Source organism: Haliotis cracherodii, unplaced genomic scaffold (genome assembly GCF_022045235.1).
Source record: "Haliotis cracherodii isolate W230 unplaced genomic scaffold, xgHalCrac1.p SCAF_4, whole genome shotgun sequence".
NCBI classification, from domain to species: Eukaryota; Metazoa; Mollusca; class Gastropoda; order Lepetellida; family Haliotidae; genus Haliotis; species Haliotis cracherodii.
The window spans coordinates 24,234,379-24,255,838 of record NW_027266297.1 but is presented as its reverse complement, the minus strand read 5'-3'; the positions used below and the strand labels follow the sequence as shown (position 1 = coordinate 24,255,838).

Sequence of the window (21,460 nt, the reverse complement as noted above, 5' to 3'; positions counted from 1 at the left end):
GTAGGTGTTTTGGAGGGCCTTTGAATGTGAGGTAGATATAATAAAGATGATGGAAAGGACAATATGATGATGATGATGATGATGATGATGATGATGATGATGATCACCCTGTAGGTGTGTGACATCGGGGATGCTTCCCGTGGCAGTCTGTCCTCGTATGCCTACGTCCTGATGCTGCTGCACTATCTCCAGCAGTGCCGGCCACCTGTCATCCCCGTGCTTCAGGAGGTCAGGAAACACTCCTTCTCCTCATCCTTTGTTCTTTATGACTCAATTACAAGTATATTAGATAACTACCGTCTTCATTTTTTACAAAAATAACATTTCATTCAAAATAAGATGTCTACAACCATGTTAAAATGAAAGCTTAAGGGCCTTAGCAAGATCGATTTCTCTTTTCTCTACCATTACATGTTGTGTCACGTGTACCCTCCGTAATTACTTTGGTTGATTTGGGAAAACTGATCACCAAAAGCTGCCTTGTTTGTATGTTGAGTTCATTGATATGGCAAGTGATATTGTTTCAGCTGTACCATGGCAAAACCAAGCCAGAATGGATGGTCGATGACTGCAATGCTTACTTTTTTGAGAACATTGACCAGCTGGTAAGTTGACTGGGAGAAACTGCCAAAAGCATTTCTGCTCTTTCTCTAAATTCTGTACTATTGCAATGTTGCAGAGCAACTGTTTGTATCGAATATTTGGTGAATGAAACCCAAGAAATTGTTGTGAGTTGTCTTCCCTTGGCTCACCGAAGACAAGATAGTTACTGTATTGTTAAGACTGATCTCAATCGTTTGGGGACCATTTCCAGTCTAGGTTTTGATACTGAAGATATTGCCATGTGTTCGCTTAGGAAAGCAGTGGTTACAAAGTTGACCATTTATTTTTTACACAAAACACCATAAATTATAAACATTATGAAAATTTGAAAATTAAATTGTTCAAGTTTAACAAATTTTAGAATACTTGATGATCTTCCAGAAAATCATTATGCACTTATTTAGAAATTTGACAGCAGTGCTGTTTTAGGAAGCTGGTATGAGGTGTGAGTTGTGTATTTGTTTCAAAGAAATAAGGAGGAAGATGAATAGCCTTGTGGTTAAAGTATTGACACATCATGCCGAGGACCCGGGTTTGATTCCCGAAATCATATCAGAGTGAGTGAGTGAGTTGAGTTTTACGCCACTTTTAGCTGTATTCAAGCAATACAATGGCAGAGGACACCAGAAATGGGTTTTGCACGTTGTACCCATATGGGGAATTGAACCTGGGTCTTTAAAAAGCAAACACTTAAACCACTAGGCTACCCCACCACGCAACATAAAACAGCTAACTCCTCAAAGAAATAATGATGAGTAACAACATAGGCAGAGTGCTTGTATCTGTGTCGTGCATGTTGTCAGCCCGCTGTGTGGAAGGACTACGGGAAGAACAGCCTGAGTATCGGTGAGCTGTGGCTGGGGTTGTTCCGCTACTACACAGAAGAGTTCAACTACAAGGAGCAGGTGGTCAGCATCAGGCAGAAAGCTCCACTCAGCCGCTTTGAGAAACTCTGGAATGGGAAGTGTCTCGCTATTGAAGGTAGGCAGGAACATACTTCAACAAACAATAGGAGGATTATAAAGTTGGCATCTAATTTGCCTTCACCATTTGTTTATCTTGACTTAACCATGGATGTCAATAAATAATGAGAATATGTTGAAAGTGGCGAACCATTCAGAAGAAGAGTTTCTCCTGCCTTTCTTACTTAGGTGTTGACTTCCTTGTTTTCAGATCCATTTGACTTAAATCACAACCTTGGTGCTGGTCTTTCTAGAAAGAGTGAGTAGCTTCCTTTCTAGAAACTGTTGTGATATGTGGAAGGGGTTGTTTGTCTGTTGATGTCAGAGATATCACACTTGAGTTTACCATTCAGATTTGTGGGATACATGTATGCGGTAACAAGTACATACATACATTTATGACCCAAATGGTAAGAAAAAATCGTATGTGCACTAGTGCAAAAATCACTTCACAAGCAGTGTATTGTTTACGTCATCCAGATGATATTGTTGACATCATTACAATCTTATTGTGCCGTAAGGTAGGAATGACGTCACACTAGAAATGACATCATAGCTGAAGTTTGTTGACATCATTCAAACATGCTCGTATAACAATCTTTGGGTCTGTACTTCTTTGGTGGTTATGAGAAATCACTGTGTTTTGGAACATTTAAACTTCATTAACACAATCTCTGTTGACATTCTCTATCAAGATAGTTGATGTGTACATCGCACATCTGAGGTCTGATATCATCACTCCACTTGCCTGGATATATCATTATTTGATATTTATACTACTCAAAAGAAGTAAGGAAGCACCCAATTCTTTCATCTTACCATAGTCTGTCATGCCATGTCGGATTGACTATAGTAATATGAAAGAATTGGGTGGTCCTTAACTTCTTTTGAGTAGTATATTCATGATGGCCTTCCTAGAGACGTTAAGTTAACGGCATTTCACTTTACTCCAATCAACATTAATTATGCAAGATGTCCCAGATTTTACAGGCCTTAATTAATAAATACACCTGCTTTCAGTGTGTAGATCTCACCCAACTTGGAATTTTGCAAGAGTGCTTTTGAGCTGTGTTTTGTTCAGGACCTAAGTGCATTGTAAATTGCGTGATTATTAGTGTTGAAATTAGTGGATAATTGCCATTTTGACCACTTAATCTTGTGTATAATTCCAGTGAACAATTACATCCTGAAAGCTTTTATTCATGGCCGAGAGTTGTATGGGACAGCGAAGGATGAGCAGTTGATCAGGCAGATATACAGGACACTTGGGGTAGGTGACATGGGATCGAGGCCTCTGACTCTCCGTGGGTGAGTGATCAGGTCATAAGCACTGGATGCAGATATTTAGGTGACATCATTTTGTAGAAATCAGCACTCTTGACATAACTATTTCACAACCTTGTTGGACTGCCTACATGATCTAGTCGATAGAGTGTCTGCCTGGAGAGCAGAAGTGCAATAATCTTGAATGCAACATTAAACCGCATAAGAAATTGACAGTCGATTTCATGCGAGATCTGACTGCTGTTTGTGGTTTTGTAGAAAACGAAATATGGAAACTTACAGAAGACAGATCTAAGTGTCAGGTGTCATCACTGCAAGCAGCTGCTATCACTTAAAATGATGACAATGAATTTCCAATCTTGTCCTATATTTAGATATTTGTTACCCTTGTACCGAATGTTAGGGATGCAGAGCCCTGTAGTATTGACTTGTCTCCCTCAGGACTACTTCTTTGACCGGTCTCTACTGACAGAGGGCACTCCCCCTAATGACCGGGGTTGTCGAGTGTGTGGGAAGATTGGACACATTGCCAAAGAGTGTCCTATTGTCACAAACAGGAAAGAACGGTAATGATACAGGAATGATACATAAATGATTCAGGAATGAATGGAATCAACATGTTAATACCGAGTCATGTATCTTATGGTACTTGAATATACAAACATATAAACATACAAGAAGTATATACAGTCGAACCACTTTTTCTCGAACCTGGTGGGACCATGTCATAGCTTTGAGATATCAGGACATTTACGATAACGAGGAATGGAAATCCAAACTGATCAAGTAACAGTAATAAGATCAATAGCAATATCATTGCATTCATGGGACAATAAGAACACAACATGTGTAAGTGATGACAAATTGAAATGTATTTTGCAGTAATCATCAATGACAATTGTGACTAATCATGTACAGTGCAATTATATGTACATTTATGATTGCCAAAGATGCACATGAACCTTATTTGGCATATCAGCAATCAGAAATAAACTGCGAAGTCCATTTTTATTTTATCACTCAACTTGACAAAAACAACAACAGTGTCACTCTCTCCTCAAACTTGTTAATTCACTACTTAGATATTGTGTGTCATGCAGCATTGATTCATTTAATCCGACTTTGATCAGCACATTTTGATGTAACCAGGAAATGCCTCCATTTTTTTATGCATTTCTACTGATGATGTTTTATTTGTGAAAAAACTACCATAACAATTGCATTAGAACGTATGTACGTAATAGGTTGAACAGTTGGTTCAAATTGCACAGTTCTCTTGCAGTAGTGTATGACGTGTGAGGAAAGGCACTAGCTATACATGCAACAAGGAAAGAGTGAGTGAGTGAGTTGGGTTTAACGCCGCTTTTAACAGTATTCCAGTTATATCGCGGCGTGTCAGCTTAATGTGGAAGGAAAGCCCGAAGTGATGCAGGTCTCAGACGTTTACCACTTCGGTGAAACCCACGAGCATGGGTATGGTGCTGACAAACCTAGAAACATCATCGGGGCGAACCGGGATTCGAACCCACAATCATAGGTTTCTGGCGTGTCCAAGGGACGCAACTCTGCACAGCGAATCGCGGCGCCTTAGACGACTGGGCCACCCGGGCCCCCGCAACAAGGAAAGAGCTTTCCGCTATGTGAGATGCTTATTCACACCTCTCAAAACTGTTAATGTGGCAGATGCCAACATCGAGATAAAGGAACAAAATTCTATAGTAAAGTCACAGTTGGGAACCAGTCCAAAATTCAAGTTAAAGCTGTGGGGTTTTTTGTTTTGAATTCGAGATAATCGGCCAAATTTATATGTATTTATATAGTGAGATGGTCGGGAGCGGAAAATACGTTTGAGATATCGATACGTTTGACAATACAGGGTTTGAGATAACGAGATGACTGTACAACATACTCGTCAATTTCATTTCATTATTACAGAGTTTACATGTTTCATAAATATGTTTTTAAAGACAGTGCATGGTCCACATGTAACATTAGTTAACGTTGCATGGTTTCCACATTAGAGGAGAGAAATGACGTAACGATAACGGTAAATAATGAACTGGAAAATATTTTACTCAATCTTTGATGTAAAAGCAAATAGAAATTGCTACTTAATTTTCAATACTTTTTCTGGTTTATTCTGGTTTATTCTATTCCTTCCATGATTTGACGTCAAAGCTGTAAATCCTGGCCATAATCTTAGCAAACAAATTTTGAATATTTTGAAAGTCTTCAAAGTGTTTAACGTTTATAAATCTGACTCGCATCTCACATTTGACTCACATCTGGAACTGACCACTGATAATGTGACATATGTGGTGTCTCCTTGGGCAAGTGACTTTGTTCGAAATGTGACACTGTTCACCAAGCAGTGAAAGGGTACCCGGTAGGATGAGATGACAATGTGGTGGTTAGCCTTTTAGTGCCTAACAGGCAGCTTGGGTTGTATACTCCCTAGGGAGCTGAGAATAAGTGTTGAGTTATCGTCATAATTATTATTATTTCATAAGGTTGAATTTTTGGTCCTGTTGAACCTGGATCTTGGTATTTATCAGAGAGGAACGAGAGCGGCGGCAACGAGAGGAGCGGCAACGAGAAGATAGGCTGCGAGATGAGCGGCAACGAGAGGAGAGAGCGAGGGTGAACAAGAAGCCCGATCAGCCGATGAACATGGCACAACAGCATGGCATGTCACCTAACGGTATGTACATATGTAGCCTCCTCCCCATGTCCCCCTTGTGAAGCCTATTTAGCCTGACCCCTCCATGATATTGCTGGAATGTTGCTAAAATCAGATTAAAACCCAACTCACTCACTCACACTACAGTTAGCAGTGGGTGGTCTCGTCGTCAAAGCATTCACTTATCATACTCATACTCTGCATGGGTAGAATGAGTGAATCCTGGGATCCCCGGCAACAACAATATTAGAATATTGCTCAAAGCAGTGAAAACCCACTCCTATACAAACACTCCATGTTGTTGTGGATGGAGCGTTCTTCCAATGAATGTAAAGTTGGTGGTTCAGTCCCCTAACCACATCATACCAAAAGATGTTAAAAGATGGTACTTGCTTGCTCTCGGCACTTAGGGGATAAAAGAAGGACTGACCTGCTCAGAGTACTATAATGTGTCTCAGTGGGGTATTCATGTAAAACTGTAGCATGGTGTCAAAGTGAGCTAGCATTATGATATAACCGGCAAAAGTCACACGCACAGTATATGAGTGAAATAATCTTGAAAGTGACAATCAACCCCATTTCACCTCACTTCACAAACATTCATAAGTGGCATATCTTAACACATACCAGTGATATTGCTTGCGATGGAGTAAGACTGTTTCCCTCTCCAGCTCGTCCAGGGAGCAAGTCTCAGTCCTCCCCCAACACCCCAGCTGTCAGTCACATGGCCACACCCCCAGGCTTCAGGGAGAAGACGAAGCGATCCCAGTCGGTGCCAGAAAGTGCCAGCTCTACAGCAGCTAATTTACAGGTGACTTTGTCAGTTTGAGATAGGTGTCCGTGTCGTGAATTTGTTTAATAATATTCCTGATTTTTTATTGCCAAAGTCGACTGTCTCAGATGTGCAGTGGGGCAGCCTACTGGTAAATGCAGCCCGTGAACATTTTTTGTTTCTTTTTCTCAAATAAGCACACTATGTAAGGATAAGAATTTATGCATGAACAACTTATTTATACAATTTAAGAGCGACGTTTCAGTGTAGGTTCTAACACCGTTATCAATCAATTGTATAACACGGTATAAAGCAGTTGTTCATCCATAAATTCTTATCCTTACTTAGTACTCCAACTTCTAAATGCCCATCAAAGAAGTTAAGCACACTATGTCGAGACAATATTTTATGTCCCCAGCCTTATTATAAACTGCTGGGCGAAAGAAAATCTACAGTTGAAAATTTGATTTGACCAAAATATTACATACGTGATCCATATGTTACAAGGCTTAAAAAAACAGTTGCAGAAACACTGCCAGACTTAAAGGTGTAAAACACAACTTTGATACCATCGAAAAACCATTCCTTGTTTGTTTTGTTTTTAGCCACCATCAAACATGGGTGTATTCTTTCTTTAGCTGGAATATTTCTAAAATTGTTGTTAAAACATATTCACTTGCACTACCATCTGAAATCTTAAAATAACTATTATGCTATTACTGATAATCATGACTGAGATTTTCAATAGCTGGGTCTTCATTTTTCAATACATACTAGTATTTGAATGTAATTAGAGCCGTGTTCAGTCATTATCTTTTATCTGAAAAATACTTTCTCATGATAAATTGAGTGACTTTTGAATGAACTCAATGCTTAAAATCTGCAATGCTGTATGTACATTAACCCATACACTGTGGCAACCCATGAACATTCTCCCCATACACTGTGGCAACCCATGAACATTCTCCCCATACACTGTGGCAACCCATGAACATTCTCTCAAAACACTGTGGCACTCCATGAACATTCTCCCTATACACTGTGGCACTCCATGAACATTCCCCCCATACACTGTGGCAACCCATGAACATTCTCTCCATACACTGTGGCACTCCATGAACATTCTCCCTATACACTGTGGCACTCTATGAACATTCCCCCCATACACTGTGGCACTCCATGAACATTCTCCCTATACACTGTGGCACTCCATGAACATTCCCCCCATACACTGTGGCACTCGATGAACATTCCCCCCATACACTGTGTCAACCCCATGAACATTCCCCCCATACACTGTGTCAACCCATGAACATTCCCCCCATACACTGTGTCAACCTATGAACATTCTCCCTATACACTGTGGCACTCCATGAACATTCCCCCCATACACTGTGGCACTCTATGAACATTCCCCCCCATACACTGTGTCAACCCATGAACATTCTCCCGATACACTGTGGCACTCCATGAACATTCCCCCCATACACTGTGGCACTCCATGAACATTCCCCCCATACAGTGTGGCACTCCATGAACATTCTCTCTATACACTGTGGCAACCCATGAACATTCTCCCCATACACTGTGGAACTCCATGAACATTCCCCCCATACACTGTGGCACTCCATGAACATTCTCTCTATACACTGTGGCAACCCATGAACATTCTCCCCATACTTTGTGGCACTCCATGAACATTCTCCCCATACACTATGGCAACCCATGAACATTCTCCCCATACACTGTGGCACTCCATGAACATTCTCCCCATACACTGTGGCACTCGATGAACATTCCCCCCATACACTGTGGCACTCGATGAACATTCTCCCTATATACTGTGGCACTCCATGAACATTCTCCCCATACACAGTGGCACTCCATGAACATTCTCTCCCATACACTGTGTCAACCCATGAACATTCTCCCCATACACTGTGGCACTCCATGAACATTCTCCCTATACACTGTGGCACCCCATGAACATTTTCCCTATACACAGTGGTACTCCATGAACATTCTCCCTATACGCTGTTGCACCCCATGAACATTCTCCCTATGCACTGTGGCACTCCATGAACATTCTCCCCATACACTGTGGCACTCCATGAACATTCTCCCCATACACTGTGGCAACCCATGAACATTCTCCCCATACACTGTGGCACTCCATGAACATTCTCCCCATACACTGTGGCAACCCATGAACATTCCCCCTATACACTGTGGCACTCCATGAACATTCACCCCCATACACTGTGTCAACCCATGAACATTCTCCCCATACACTGTGGAACTCCATGAACATTCTCCCTATACACTGTGGCACCCCATGAACATTTTCCCTATACACAGTGGTACTCCATGAACATTCTCCCTATACACTGTGGCACCCCATGAACATTCCCCCCATACACTGTGGCACTCGATGAACATTCCCCCTATACGCTGTTGCACCCCATGAACATTCTCCCTATACACTGTGGCAACCCATGAACATTCTCCCCATACACTGTGGCACTCCATGAACATTCTCCCCATACACTGTGGCAACCCATGAACATTCCCCCTATACACTGTGGCACTCCATGAACATTCCCCCCCATACACTGTGTCAACCCATGAACATTCTCCCCATACACTGTGGCACTCCATGAACATTCTCCCTATACACTGTGGCACCCCATGAACATTTTCCCTATACACAGTGGTACTCCATGAACATTCTCCCTATACGCTGTTGCACCCCATGAACATTCTCCCTATGCACTGTGGCACTCCATGAACATTCTCCCCATACACTGTGGCACTCCATGAACATTTTCCCTATACACTGTGGCACCCCATGAACATTTTCCCTATACACAGTGGTACTCCATGAACATTCTCCCTATACGCTGTTGCACCCCATGAACATTCTCCCTATGCACTGTGGCACTCCATGAACATTCTCCCCATACACTGTGGCACTCCATGAACATTTTCCCTATACACTGTGGCACCCCATGAACATTTTCCCTATACACAGTGGTACTCCATGAACATTCTCCCTATACGCTGTTGCACCCCATGAACATTCTCCCTATGCACTGTGGCACCCCATGAACATTTTCCCTATACACAGTGGTACTCCATGAACATTCCCCCTATGCACTGTGGCACCCCATGAACATTCTCCCTATACACTGTGGCACCCCATGAACATTCTCCCCATACACTGTGGCACCCCATGAACATTCTCCCTATACACAGTGGTACTCCATGAACATTCTCCCCATACACTGTGGCACTCCATGAACATTCCCCCCATACACTCTGGCACTCCATGAACATTCTCCCCATACACTGTGGCACCCCATGAACATTCTCTCCATACACTGTGGCACTCCATGAACATTTTCCCTATACACTGTGGCACTCCATGAACATTTTCCCTATACACTGTGGCACTCCATGAACATTCTCCCCATACACTGTGGCACTCCATGAACATTTTCCCTATACACTGTGGCACTCCATGAACATTCTCTCCATACACTGTGGCACTCCATGAACATTTTCCCTATACACTGTGGCACTCCATGAACATTTTCCCTATACACTGTGGCACTCCATGAACATTCTCCCCATACACTGTTGCACCCCACATGTTCACACTTTCCACCATGCACTCTTTCCCCCACATGTATACACATTCCCCCACATGTATACACATTCCCCCACATGTATACACATTCCCCCATACACTGAGGCCCCGACTGACCATGCACTGTATACTGCCGCTCGTGTACATGTAACAGGGCCTGTGTCTCTGTTCAGATGTCACCTCCTCCAGGCTACATTCCAATCTTGTATGACCCTCAGCAGCAGCAGATGTTTGTACAGGGCAGCTCCTCCCCAGTAAACATCCCCCGCATGGGAGGAGGAGGCGGCCCCCTCAGCCCCACTGGCCAAAGCTGGCCGGACCAGATGTCTCCTCACCAAGGTCAATCAGCTTCAGCAATGCATCATGGGATGACGTCGTCTTCCCTACCCATGATGAAATTGCATGGACAGAACAACTACATCCCAGTCCCTCTGTCTCAGGTGCTCAATGTCCCCACCCAGTCTCCTCCCACCCCCGGGCAGCAGATCATGATGGCCATCTCCCCCCAGAAGCAGTCCTCCAGGATGCCCCAGGGGCCGTACACATATGGCCAGCCCATCCCACAACCGCAGATGCATTCACCTCCACAGGTGAGGGATGGAACATTTGTACCACCCAAAGGAAGTTAAAGAACACCCGATTATTTCTTGTTACTTTATTTAGTCATGCCATGACAGACCAACAAATAATCATGTGTTCTTTATCTTCTTTTGAGTAGTATACATGTATAACCAGTGTTGAAGATTAAAGTCAAGGGGTCATTGCTTTAGTGTTAGGAAGAAAAGATTCAGGCTAAGTTCAAGTTCAGTCCCTAGGTTCAACATTGCAGCAAAACCCAAGGAGCCCAGGAGCCCCCTTGTTTTGGAAAACTGCTTAAAAATTGTATGTGCTATGACACCTGATAAGTCCTTCACTCCTTCTTATAGCGATCACCAGGGCAGGTCGGGTAGCCTAGTGGTTCGGTTCCAGAAATGGGTACAATGTGTGAAGTCCATTTCTGGTGTCCCCCACCGTGATATTGCTGGAATATTGCTCAAAGCTGCGTATAACCGTCTGTCTGCCCGTTTTATGTTCCAGAGCAAAACTCCAAAACCGTTAAATATTTCTTTGTTGAAACTTTCTATGAAGATCAGTCTAGTGGGTAACAGGTGCATTTTAATGTTTTGGGATTTTTTCTTTTTCTTTTGTTTTGTTTTCATGATTTTTCGTGATAAAAACAAGTTGTTTTGCGTTTCTGGAGCAGAACTCTGAAACTGTTAAATATTTCTTATTTAAAATTTCTATACAGATCAGTCTGATGATGATTTTATGTTTTTATTTTTTATATATTTTTTTTATGTTTTCCTGACGACAAGTTGGCATGAAACTTGCTATACAGATCAGTCTAGTGGGATTTAGAAAAGACTGCACAGCATTATTTTTTTCTGCACTGATTTGAAGGTATCCAATGGCAATGAACAAAAAGTAGGGTATAGCAGCCAAACTTCATTTCCGAATTGCACCAGACCGGGGAATATGTCATCCCCAGATGACCCTTGTCTTAGTTAGTTTACATATTTTGGACCTAAAATTGTAGATGTTTTTAAACAAATTATTTTATTTAAAGACCTAAGTATTACACGGTAGTGAATGTCAGATATGTCATGAACCCAGAGCAGTTCTCTATGATTGGGGCGAGATGACCAATTTCCTCCATATTGAAGTGTTGACCTCATACTGAATCGTACCTTTCTGGTGTTAAATGAAACATTCCATTGAGTTGATCTAACCCAGCTTGTGAGCCCGTACTGATGTACTCTCCTCCTTTCCCCTCAGCAGGGCTTCGTGCAGGCCCCAGGGTCGCGGAGTGCAGCAGCAGCAGCAGCAGCAGCATCCATGAGGCAGGTCTCTCACTCCCCGCAACAAGGCGGAAATCTAGTCCTCAGTGAGTAGTTAATGACACATGTGCAATCTCTATGAGCTTGAAAGTTGTTTATTAGAATTGCATTTTACAAAGTTTCTGAAAAAGATTTATTTCAATATTTTTAAATTGGGATGTGGGATAGCCTAGTGGTTAAAGCAGTCGCTCGTCATGCCGACAACTTGGGTTCGATTCTCCACATGGGTACAACTTTTGAAGCCTATTTCTGGTGTTCCCCGCAATGATATTGGTAGAAGTAGTGTTACACCATAATCATTTCACTAATATCACTGACATGGAGTCAGGAGTTGGTAATTTCAGAATTTTTTATTTGGAAATACATTGTGTGTATTATGCTATTTATGTTACAACAGAGGTAGAAGTTTGCTAAATGTATAGTATTTATTCCTAATACAGGATATTTTCTATTACAAAACACACAAGCATGATAATCTCTATAACTGTGATATGTGATATATGTCTGTTTCCTGTCTAAAACCTATGACACTTTAGCTTCCTCCCAGATTATTGACTTAAGCAGACCCTCCGTTCTGTGACCTTGATACTCCCTCACTTTCTTCCAGACATCACTGTCCCTAATGAGATGTATAACAATTACAACCACCCCCAGCAATAGCAGTCCTCTCACCCTCATCCAACACAGATGGGACAAGTCATCTGCCCCTCATCCAACACAGATGGGACAAGTCATCTGCCCCTCAACAAAGACTAAGGAGACTAGTTCTATACCCTCATATAAAACAGATGGGACAAGTTTCTATGACTATGAACAATAGGATTTTACATATCTTCATTTTAATTAACCATATCAGTATATTCAGAACTTAGAAGACTAAGAATTCATTATATAAGTAGGGGGCAGGGGTGGCCCAGTTGTCTAAGGCGCCGCGATTCGCTGTGCAGAGTTGCGTCCCTTGGACACGCCAGAAACCTATGATTGTGGGTTCCAATCCCGGTTCGCCCCAATTATGTTTCTAGGTTTGTCAGCACCATACCCGTGCTCGTGGGTTTCACCGAAGTGGTAAACATCTGAGACCTGCATCACTTCAGGCTTTCCTCCCACATTAAGCTGACACGCCGCGATATAACTGGACTACTGTTAAAAGCGGCGTTAAACCCAACTCCCTCACTCACTCACTCACTCACTCACTCGAAGGCTGGAAACTTTCTGGGCTTAGTTTGGACTGTATCTTATTGTATGGTTATTCTGCATGGAAATAGCATCAGATGGGACAAGTCATCCGCCCCTCATCCAACACAGTTTGAGGAATACTCCAGATGTTTTGTAGCCGCCTACTGTCAGTCAGTCCTAGTTATCTCGAAATTCTGATCTTCTCAAAGGATACTTTTGGTCTTAACAAGTTCCCTGTATGGTGATAATATTACTCTCTCAAGGTATTCTTGTGACATTTTGCACCCATCATCCATGAGCTGAAATGGTGCCTGGGTATTTAGCACCTTTGAAAATGTCTACATTGGCCACTTCAAAGGTGACAACACCTTATATTATGAGTATGATATACTTGATAGGCTTACTGGTTGTTTCTCGAGCTGTACTGGAGACAGGCTTCAGTTATCTTGATGTAAACAAAAGATTACAAAAGGACCCCAGCAAGCTATGCTGGTCGCACAACGCATCAAATGGTTCGGGTGGTCAGGCCTGCTGACTTAGTTGATAGCGTGTCCTGGTATCCCAATGGCGAGGATCATTGCTCACAATATCGATCACTGGATTATCTGGTCCAGATTCGATCGGGCCGCTGTCATGTAACAGGAATATTGCTGAGTGTTAAACAAGAAAGAAACTTATTACTGAAACTCCTTGATATTGATGACTTTCTGTTCTTTGATATGAATCTTTTGGCTAAAACTTAAAGACCCTGTGACATATTTCATTCAAAATGTTCAAAATGTTCAAAATACTTATTAGGACACTTTTGTACTTAGTTATATTTGAGTTTCAACTGAGAGGACTGTACAACTTGAGAGAAAAGAAATGATGCCTCTTAGCACACAACTCACTCACAATTTCCATTTAAACAGACCCCCTCACTTACTGCTAATCATACAATCAAGTGCTGAAATGTAACATTTTTCTAAACCTAAATGTATAATATTTATTTGAAGTATCTTTGATATGATATTGTGAAGTTTCATCATAGATGTTCAAAGCGGTGTTTGTGGCCCAGTTGTCTAAGGTGCCGCAATTCGCTGTGCAGAGTTGCGTCCCTTGGGCATGTCAGGAACCTAAGATTGTGGGTGAGAATCCCTGTTCGCCCAGATTATGATTCTAGGTTTGTCAGCACCGAACCCGTGCTCGTGTGTTTCACTGAAGTGGTAAACGTCTGATACCTGCATCACTTCGGCTTTCCTCCCACATTAAGCTGACACGCCGTGATATACCCAGAATACTGTTCAAATCGGTGTTAAACCCAACTAACTCACTCACTCACTCAAAGCTGTGTTAAATCAAACTCACTTCATCAAAGAAGGTCATGTTGTATATAGAGATATTTCCTATTTTCAGTGGATGACATAAATGAAATTTTGTTAATCATGGTAACTTTTTATTCATTTTTCAAGCAACAAGCTATCACAGCTGTAACTTATGGACTTTCCACTGATAATCATGATAACAAAACCTTATTGTGATTTTTAATATAGGTTTTACTTGTAAATAGTAAAGATTCAGTACTCAAGGGATGTTTCTTTGCACATATATTTATTGTGGATAGATAGTTCTTGTTTTCTTGTCCATTCCAAAGTCATTTATTTTGTTTAAATTCAAATTTTAAAGAAACATTTTTAGAATTTTTTCTATTGTGTTGATTTTCATTTTAGCATCTGTTTGAATACCTTTTTGTGGGCTCAAAGCCTTAGATATTGCATACCTTTCATTCATAATGACTCTCAGCTTGAATATGTTGTCAAAAGAAATACAGTACATAGCCTTCATTATTTTCTGATATTTTTAGAACAATTAATCTGTGTCATAAATCTTTGATTCTCCCAGAAAAAGAAACATCTTGATGTTTAATGAAACCCAAATATATATGATTTATGTCAAGTTTTAAGTAATGAAATAATTATGTTATGAATTTGAATGGGTAAACCATGGATAGTGTATGAAACATTTGATAATCTGAAATATGTATTATTTTTGGTGAAGTTTTCTGTTCTTATTCTTTGTTTGTCGTTTTCACCTTTTCAGGAAATGATATAGATTGAGGTCGGCAGAACACATCTGTTATAGTCATGAACACTACTTCCCAGGTTTGATCTAGGTCGGCAGAACACATCTATTATAGCATGAACACTACTTCCCAGGTTTGATCTAGGTCAGGAGAACACATCTATTATAGCATGAACACTACTTCCCAGGTTTGATCTAGGTCGGAAGAACACATCTATTATAGCATGAACACTACTTCCCAGGTTTGATCTAGGTCAGGAGAATACATCTATTATAGCATGAACACTACTTCCCAGGTTTGATCTAGGTCAGGAGAATACGTCTATTATAGCATGAACACTACTTCCCAGGTTTGATCTAGGTCAGGAGAATACATCTATTATAGCATGAACACTACTTCCCAGGTTTGATCTAGGTCAGGAGAATACATCTATTATAGCATGAACACTACTTCCCAGATTTGTACACATTGTTCCTCCATCACCTGGGAATACACACTATTGATCATATGCAGGTGTAGTCAGTATTTTAACTAACGAATCAAGCCGTGGCCTGGTTATAGTGAGAACCAGCCAGTGTCTTACGAATCAGTCTTCAGCAACCCATGCTTGCCGTAAAAGGCGACTATGCTTGTCGTAAGAGGCGACTAATGGGATCGGGTGGTCAGGCTCACTGATTTGGTTGATGCATGTCATCGATCCCAATTGCATGGCTTGATGCTCATTATGTCAATCACAGGATTGTCTGGTCCTGACTTGATAATTTACAGACCGCCGTCATATAGCTGGAATATTGCTGAGTGTGGCGTTAAACAACAAACAAACAAACAAACAAACAAACATCTTTCCAATCATCTCTCAGATTACATCTCACAAACTGTGATATTTCTCATGGAAATTGTGCCACAGCTTTGCGGCCATCTTCTCTACTCATTGCTTCAAAATCCAGTAATTATAGGGTTTCACAAGGCTTATGCACAGTAGGTTCATTTGACTTCCAGGGGCCATGAGTGGCCCAGTCGTTTAAGGTGCTTCGATTCGCTGTGCAGAGTTGCGTCCCTTGGGCACGCCAGAAACCTATGATTGTGGGTTCGAATCCCGGTTCGACCTGATTATGTTTCTAGGTTCGTCAGCACCATACCCGTGCTCCTGGGTTTCACTGAAGTAGTAAACGTCTGAGACTTGCATCATTTCGGGCTTTCCTCCCACATTAAGCGATATAACTGGAATACTGTTAAAAGCGGTGTTAAACCCAACTCACTCACTCACCCACTCACTCACTCACTCACTCACTCACTCATTTGACGTCCATGAGATATAAACAGCCTTATTTCATTAAGATCGATACACGTCACTACTGTACTACATAGAGGCAGTATGCATTCCCATGTGATAGAGGAATGTAGAGTACATACAAATCTGTGAAATTTTTACGATGATAGTCGTCCTTTTTGTGCTGACTCATTGAACCACATTTGTTTTAATGCTACATTGACAGAAAGCCAAGCTTGTTGTTATATATAAATCTGATGTAATTGTTCCAGACTGATACATCGTGAGTTAAATGATATACTACTCAAATCAAGTTAAGGAACACCCAGATTTAGAAGGTTGTGTGTTGCGATACCACCAGCCATGACAGTTTAACTTTTGTCGTATGACCATTGGCTGTTCTTTAACATCTTATGAGTTTTCTGTTCAATTTTTTTTTTAATACAAAACTCTCTGTTGTAAAATTGTATGTTCAAACATAGAAAGTGAAAATGGCAGCTATCCGTACAAGCTGCATATAATGATCTTTCTTTTCTGTTTATCTTTCAAGTATTCTGTGAAAATATCTTTTTATATTTTTTTATTACCTTGCTATGTCTCATCATATTAATTATGTACTTATATTGCTTTTCAAATCCATGTTTAATCTTATATCCAGAATGGTTACAATGTGACATTGGACATGCTAGTAAGGGACCGATCATTTTATATTCTGGCAGGGCGTATGTGTGGAGAAGATTATAGTGTGTTTTACAAACATATTTTTCACTTGAAAACAACATGTAAGCTGTAAATCTGTGTACAGTTTCTTAAAACCATCTTTGTTAGTTGTAAGTGTGAGTCAGGAATGTTTTACGCCGTGACATTGCTGGAATATTGCTAAAAGCGGAGTAAAAAACATACTCACTGACTCAGGAATGTTTTAATAAAATCAGAATGTTCAGGTTTTTTTGTGGAATTCTATTTTGAATCAGACTTCATTGATATGCCCATTAATGTAATTGACACCTATTCATATCAGCAAGCGATGATTGACAACTGCTGAACAATGTATTTGCTTATTTCACAGTCAATCTACATCTATAAGTCAGCTGTAATACACTGGTCCATTTGTTATGAAGTGTTATATTTTCAACATATTTTGATGGAACATGTTCTTGGTTTCTTACGAAACCCTAACTCACACTGTGGTTGGAGAATGACGATATTCTCCCAATTTGGCAATTTCTTAACCGTCTTTCTTGTAGAAATCAGGCAAAGCTTCGACTGTTGTTGTATTCTGCTGTTATTTGTATATTGTGTGTAAAGTTTGTAAATATGGTTGATGTGTTTTAATTACCATTGGACCTTGTACATATTTCATCATTAAACTCAACTTGAGTATGTTAGGCTGCCTTTAGGATTTTCTGTTTCTAAGTCATTTTGTAAAACACTGGTAACCATGGTAACTGTTCTGACGAAGAACTTATTCATGTGGTATATGAGTACCCATTCATTTTAACTACTTAATAGTTCCAGAGTTGTGGTCGACTCAAATCCTCAGCGGCTTACCCTGTCAGTGACATTGGGACAGTTTGAAGGTTAGTAGTTCTCATGCATTAAGTGCGATGCCCTGATTGGCATTAGCACTGTTAGCATGTTACAGTGTTATGGACCAGCGTGACACACCCGTGAGGAAAGAGAAATGAAGTATGTGTATACCGGGACTTTCTTTTCTATTAGGTGTAGGAGAAAAGACAACAGCGAAACAGAGAAACAGAGAAACATTGATGATATAAGACAGCAGTAGTGATATTAGGATTGTACCTTTGTTTTATCAGAAACTAATATTGAAGAAGGATATTGGTGAAAGTGGTGGTCAAGTGGTTTTAGATAAGCATCTTAATTTTGAGAGTAGAAATACATGACGCAATTGAAAATGGAACCGATTTGAATTTAATTTAAAATGGTGAAAAAATAAAACCGAAAGAACAAAGTCTTTGTTGTTAGTTAATTGTGTCTGCAAGGCCTGCAGAAACTGAAGCCTTATGACCTCAATATGAGACCTCTTCCTCTGTGTCCTCCAGTCTTCATGTTAGTGCTCCATATGTCCACCACTGTTGTGGGCAAGTCCCCTGTCCTTAAGTGTTGTGATGGGTACTCCATTGTTGTGTCACAGGGGATGACAACAACAGTGTAGGACATGGGGGGTTTGGAGGGGGGGGAGGACCCACCACAACACTGTAGGGAGGGGGAGGACCCACCACAACACTGTATGGCATGATGGAGGACCCACCACAACACTGTAGGACATGGGGAAGGACCCACCACAACACTGTAGGGAGGGGGAGGACCCACCACAACACTGTATGGCATGATGGAGGACCCACCACAACACTGTAGGACATGGGGGAGGACCCACCACAACACTGTAGGGCATGGGGAAGGACCCACCACAACACTGTAGGACATGGGGAAGGACCCACCACAACACTGTAGGGAGGGGGAGGACCCACCACAACACTGTATGGCATGATGGAGGACCCACCACAACACTGTAGGACATGGGGGAGGACCCACCACAACACTGTAGGGAGGGGGAGGACCCACCACAACACTGTATGGCATGATGGAGGACCCACCACAACACTGTAGGACATGGGGAAGGACCCACCACAACACTGTATGGCATGATGGAGGACCCACCACAACACTGTAGGACATGGGGAAGGACCCACCACAACACTGTAGGACATGGGGAAGGACCCACCACAACACTGTAGGACATGGGGGAGGACCCACCACAACACTGTAGGGCATGGGGAAGGACCCACCACAACACTGTACGACATGGGGGAGGACCCACCACAACACTGTAGGGCATGGGGAAGGACCCACCACATCACTGTAGGGCATGGGGGAGGACCCACCACAACACTGTAGGGCATGGGGAAGGACCCACCACAACACTGTACGACATGGGGAAGGACCCACCACAACACTGTAGGGCATGGGGAAGGACCCACCACAACACTGTAGGGCATGGGGAAGGACCCACCACAACACTGTACGACATGGGGAAGGACCCACCACATCACTGTAGGGCATGGGGGAGGACCCACCACAACACTGTAGGGCATGGGGAAGGACCCACCACAACACTGTACGACATGGGGGAGGACCCACCACAACACTGTAGGACATGGGGGAGGACCTAACACAACACTGTAGGGCATGGGTAAGGACATAACACAACACTGTAGGACATGGGGGAGGACCTAACACAACACTGTAGGGCATGGGGAAGGACCCACCACAACACTGTAGGACATGGGGGGAGGACCTAACACAACACTGTAGGACATGGTGATGACCCACCACAACACTCTAGGGCATGGGGGGAGGACCCACCACAACACTGTAGGACATGGGGAAGGACCCACCACAACACTGTAGGACATGGGGGGAGGACCCACCACAACACTGTAGGACATGGTGAAGGACCGACCACAACACTGTAGGACATGGGGGGAGGACCTAACACAAGACTGTAGGACATGGGGGGAGGACCTAACACAAGACTGTAGGACATGGGGAAGTACCCACCACAACACTGTAGGACATGGGGAAGGACCCACCACAACACTGTAGGACATGGGGGGAGGACCCACCACAACACTGTAGGGCATGGGGGAAGGACCCACCACAACACTGTAGGACATAGGGAAGGACCCACCACAACACTGTAGGACATGGGGGAGGACCTAACACAACACTGTAGGACATGGGGGATGACCCACCACAACACTGTAGGACATGGGGGAGGACCCACCACAACACTGTAGGGCATGGGGAAGGACCTAACAGAACACTGTAGGACATGGGGGATGACCCACCACAACACTGTAGGGCATGGGGAAGGACCCACCACAACACTGTAGGGCATGGGGGATGACCCACCACAACACTGTAGGACATGGGGAAGGACCCACCACAACACTGTAGGACATGGTGAAGGACCCACCACAACACTGTAGGTACTCGGTAAAAATACCCGGAAACCCATGCTTGTCATTTTTCAACCACTGATTTTTCAAGGTCATAATGCAGACTGGCATTACACAACATTCTCTCACTTAGTCAAAAATACAACCAAATACTGGATCACAGGATCTTCTTGTCTGACGACAATTGCCCGTGACGATAACTGTATCTGTGTATAAATCCTATCTATTTAATATTTTCTATAAAAAAAACGGTAACCACTGAACACGCGGACAGCGTTTCTAAGCAGGGATCATGATATACCAGGGTATATGTCAACCAGGTAACGAACACCACACAGGCCTATACGTCATTCAATAAACAGCGCAGGTCTTTCAGCACGGGTACTATACCCGAGATAATAAACCTAATGTTCCGCCAATAAGTTACTGTTTTTTATAGCCCAGTCACATGCGAAGCAACCATCTTAGCGATCTCTGTAGAGGTAATTCCATCAACAAGTGCGATATCCGTTCAATAGATCTGTATAGAGGCAACGATCCCTGATGACTCATGTGTGGGCTGACACGTCTTCCCGCGCGGGGTGAGTGTCCCTGCAAGTCCCGTTACAGTAGAGTATGTCCACACCCCGGGTGGCCGCCGTCTTCAGCCGAGGAAAGCCGAACCCTGGCTGTTGTTTGGGCTGATACTGGATTAATCACACGTGATCCACACCATAACGACTTTACTCTATCTTACTATTGATCGTTTGGTACTGTATCTCCTACGGGCCAATTCTGGGTTTCATTACAGTAGCGGCGAGATATCTCTACTGTTGTATAAGAGTTCAAAAGAACGGATTATTTGTGGAGAAAAGCCAGTGTGTAAATCTATGAATAAACACACGCCTTGAATGCGCGGACATTGGAAAAGACATTCTTAAGACAACGTTTTGTTTTTAAGTCATTTTTGTGTTTCTCATGTTGAAGCATCTTAACATAAGACTTGAAACCAGCTATTATGATTCATCATTCCATTAACCATTGTGCTCGAGCGACCGTTATGCTCGGGTAGCCTAGTGGTTAATGCGTTAGCTCGTCACGCCGAAGCCCCGGGTTCGATTCCCCACATTAGTTCAATGTATTAAGCCCATTTCTGGTGT

At 42.4% G+C, this 21,460-nt stretch overlaps 1 protein-coding gene across 5 annotated transcripts in view; it reads left to right on the top strand.

Annotated features, from left to right (window-relative positions):
* LOC139478219 (terminal uridylyltransferase 4-like) overlaps positions 1-18,304 on the top strand; it is a 37,573-nt gene extending 19,269 nt beyond the window's left edge. Inside the window, exons 17-27 of one of the 5 annotated variants that reach the window (XM_071260614.1) lie at positions 115-228; positions 528-605; positions 1,407-1,584; positions 1,777-1,824; positions 2,738-2,835; positions 3,291-3,415; positions 5,405-5,550; positions 6,201-6,340; positions 10,391-10,540; positions 11,769-11,874; positions 12,435-18,304. In XM_071260614.1, coding sequence (XP_071116715.1) covers positions 115-228; positions 528-605; positions 1,407-1,584; positions 1,777-1,824; positions 2,738-2,835; positions 3,291-3,415; positions 5,405-5,550; positions 6,201-6,340; positions 10,391-10,540; positions 11,769-11,874; positions 12,435-12,487 — 1,236 coding nt within the window. In that variant the 3' untranslated portion in view covers positions 12,488-18,304. Of the gene's footprint in view, positions 1-114; positions 229-527; positions 606-1,406; positions 1,585-1,776; positions 1,825-2,737; positions 2,836-3,290; positions 3,416-5,404; positions 5,551-6,200; positions 6,341-10,123; positions 10,541-11,768; positions 11,875-12,434 lie in introns of all 5 variants that reach the window. The other 4 variants (XM_071260613.1, XM_071260612.1, XM_071260611.1 and 1 more) reach the window with 4 other exon arrangements.
* The last annotated feature ends 3,156 nt before the right edge of the window (positions 18,305-21,460 follow it).